We start from the raw sequence: 3084 nt of genomic DNA on the forward strand, positions 1-3084 counted from the left end.
CCCTAAACCCTTAGTGAATAAACCCTAAAGAGATAAACAGCAAAAAAATATATATATTCTTATACCCTAAACCCTAAACCTTTAATATATAAACCCTAAACAAATAACACAGCAGGAGGTAAAATATTTGCATACACAAGGCATGAAACATTCAAAGGTTTAGGGTTTAGGGTTTAGGGTTTAGGGTTTAGGGTTTGTGTGTGCTGCGCGTACAGCCTGGAAGACATGCAGAATTATGTGTTGCAGTTATACAAGAGAGACCCGAGGGTAAGTCTGTCTCCTTCGTAACGAAAAGATTTGCTGCTGTGTATACAAGCTGCTGCTGCTCTCCCTCTCTGTCTCTCTGTCTCTGTCTGTCTCTCTGTCTCTCTGTCTCTCTCTCTCTGTATCTCTCTCTGTCTCTGTCTCTGTCTCTCTCTCTCTCTGTCTCTGTCTCTCTCTCTCTTTGTCTCCTTCTCTCTCTCTCTCTCTGTCTCTCTCTCTCTGTCTTTCTGTATATATATATATACATATATATCGATATATATACATATATACATCTATATAGATATATATGCATATTGCTGCTACTGCAGCTCTAATAGCAGCAGCTGCTGCAGCAGCGAGCAGCAAGGTGGAGACAGAAGGAGACAGAGAGAGACAGAGAGACAGAGAGAGAGCAGCACAGAGACAGACAAATAAAAAGGAGACAGATAAAAAAAAGGAGACGCCAGAGGGTTATAATAATAAACCCCTTTCAAGCTGCCTATACACCGCGGGCCCCACAAGCAAAGCAGTCATTTAATAAAAACTTGCGGTGTATATACACCTCAGGCTGTTGTGGGGTTTGGTGAATTGCGCAGATGCAGCACGGAGGGGGGACCATCACTGCTTGGTTGTTTCAGTCGAAGACTCTGTAAGCTCTTTAGGGTTTAGGGTTTAGGGTTTAGGGTTTAGGGTTTTGTTGTATGAGAGCTATGCTTCGGTTTTGATGGTCTCATGTGCGTGACCAGGGTTTAGGGTTTAGGGCTTGGGATCTAGGGTTCGGGGTTTAGGGTTTAGGGTTTGGGGTTTAGGGTTTAGGGTTTATGGGTTAGGGTTTAGGGTTTAGGGTTTAGGGTTTAGGGTTTGTGTTGTTGTGGGAGCGTTTGCAGTCATTTGCCGGCTCCTGAAAGGGCGGACTACAGCCTGCAGAAAGAGGTGAGGAGACACACAAAAGGAGACAGCTAAAAGGAGACAGATGAATACAAGACAGATAGACATAAAGAGACAGATAAACATAAAGAGACAGATAAATATAAAGAGACAGATAAATCTAAACAGATAGACAAATATAAGGAGACACACAAAGATAAGGAGACAGATAAATATAAAGAGACAGGGAGATAAACAGACAGATGAAGAGACAGATAGATTAATAGGCAGATAGGGGGGTAGAGACAAAAGGAGACAGATGAAAGGAGACACAGAGATAAAGAGACAGATGAAACGAGGCAGAGAGAGACATATAAACAGATAAATGAGGAGACAAGCAAAAAGAGACAGATAGCGGGAAGGCGAGACAGATATATAAACAAAAGGAGACAGATAAAATTGATGCACAAGACAAGAACAGAAAGACAGTTTAAGACAGCAGCGAAGACAAAAGGAGACAGATGGAGACAAAAGGAGACAGCAAACAGAGGGTGAAACCTCTTTATATTTTTTTTATTTGCTGTCGCTGTGTGCGTTTGCTCAGACCCGCGGAGACCGTGAGCAGCACTGCGTGTTTCAAAGCTCTACGGATAGCTAGGGTTTAGGGTTTAGGGTTTAGGGTTTAGGGTTTTGGTGGTATGCTTTTTTTGTATTGTGCGCAGGCCTGTCGCAGCTGCAGGACCTCCGCGAGAAGGGTGAGTGCATCAGTTAGCAAGGTTTTATTCTTAAATAGTTTAGGGTTTAGGGTTTAGGGTTTAGGGTTTAGGGTTTAGGGTTTAGGGTTTTGTGGCTATGTTGCGGTTCAGACCCGAAGTATGATGCGAAAATGCTTTACACAAATATGTATAAGGCGACTACAGGGGGACAGGATGACGACGAAGTGTTTGCTATGTAAGGGTTTAGGGTTTAGGGTTTAGGGTTTAGGGTTTAGGGAGGCGGATCCGCTATAGCCAGGGGAGACAGCAGCACAGAAAGGAGACAGAAGAGACAGAGGAGAGACAGAGATCGAGAAGGTTTAGGGTTTGTGGTTTAGGGTTTTTAGGGTTTAGGGTGTAGGGTATAGATAAAGAGACAGAAAAAGAGAGAGAGGAGACAAATGATGAAGAGACAGCTGAGGTGTGTCTGTCTCTTTTCGCTGTCTCCTTCTCAGGGAGCAGGGAGTGGGGATGCAGATTCAAAGCAAAGGGGCCTCAACACACAAGCAACAATTTATGTCTTCTGATGAACGGGTAAGAGATGCATTCATAAGTGCTGCTGCTTCTCCTGCTGCTGCTTCTTCTGCTGCTGCTGCTTCTGCTGTTGCCGCTTCTTCTGCTGCTGCTTTTTCTGCTGCTGCTGCTTCTTCTGCTGCTGCTTCTTCTGCTGCTGCTTTTTCTGCTGCTGCTGCTTCTGCTGCTGCTTCTTCTGCTGCTGCTGCTGCCGTGTTGAGGGTTTAGGGTTTAGACTCGACTCACCTTCACGCGTGGTGTATTTATACCCTTAAACCCTAAACCCTAAACCTCATAGGCTGGAGGCGGTAAGGATGCACCAGCCTTCAGGGTTTAGGGTTTAGGGTTTAGGGTTTGGGGTTTAGGGTTTAGGGTTTAGGGTTTAAGGGTTTGTTGGTGTTTATGTTTTATGTTGTTTTCTTTTCTTTAGGAAGGGGCATAGGGAGAGACATTCATTTAGATAAACTCAGCAGTCTCTTTTGACAGATTAAGATATGCATCTGTCTCCCTGCTGCTGCACATGCAGCAGCTCCTGCAGCAGCAGCAGCAGCAGCTGCTGCTGCTGCTGCTGCTACTGCTGTAGCAGCATCTGTTGCTGCAGCAGCAGCAGTTGAGGCCAGGCAATGCGGGGCGGCGAGGAGACAGTCTCTGTTGGAGACAAATGCGGTGTTTGAAGAGACAGACAGGAGACACCACAGAGACA

At 45.2% G+C, this 3084-nt stretch overlaps 1 protein-coding gene across 1 annotated transcript; it reads left to right on the plus strand.

Moving 5' to 3' along the window:
- Positions 1-215: 215 nt before the first annotated feature.
- On the plus strand, positions 216-2068 carry EAH_00048040 (hypothetical protein; the record flags this gene model as incomplete). The annotated part of the gene is made up of 6 exons (XM_013394523.1): positions 216-267; positions 843-895; positions 1134-1179; positions 1718-1730; positions 1836-1868; positions 1980-2068. Coding segments are annotated over 6 exons (286 nt in total), but the record flags the coding sequence as incomplete, so codon positions are not given.
- Between the last annotated feature and the right edge of the window lie 1016 nt (positions 2069-3084).

Source organism: Eimeria acervulina, genomic scaffold (genome assembly GCF_000499425.1).
Source record: "Eimeria acervulina Houghton genomic scaffold, Eah_scaff749, whole genome shotgun sequence".
Classification (NCBI taxonomy): Eukaryota; Apicomplexa; class Conoidasida; order Eucoccidiorida; family Eimeriidae; genus Eimeria; species Eimeria acervulina.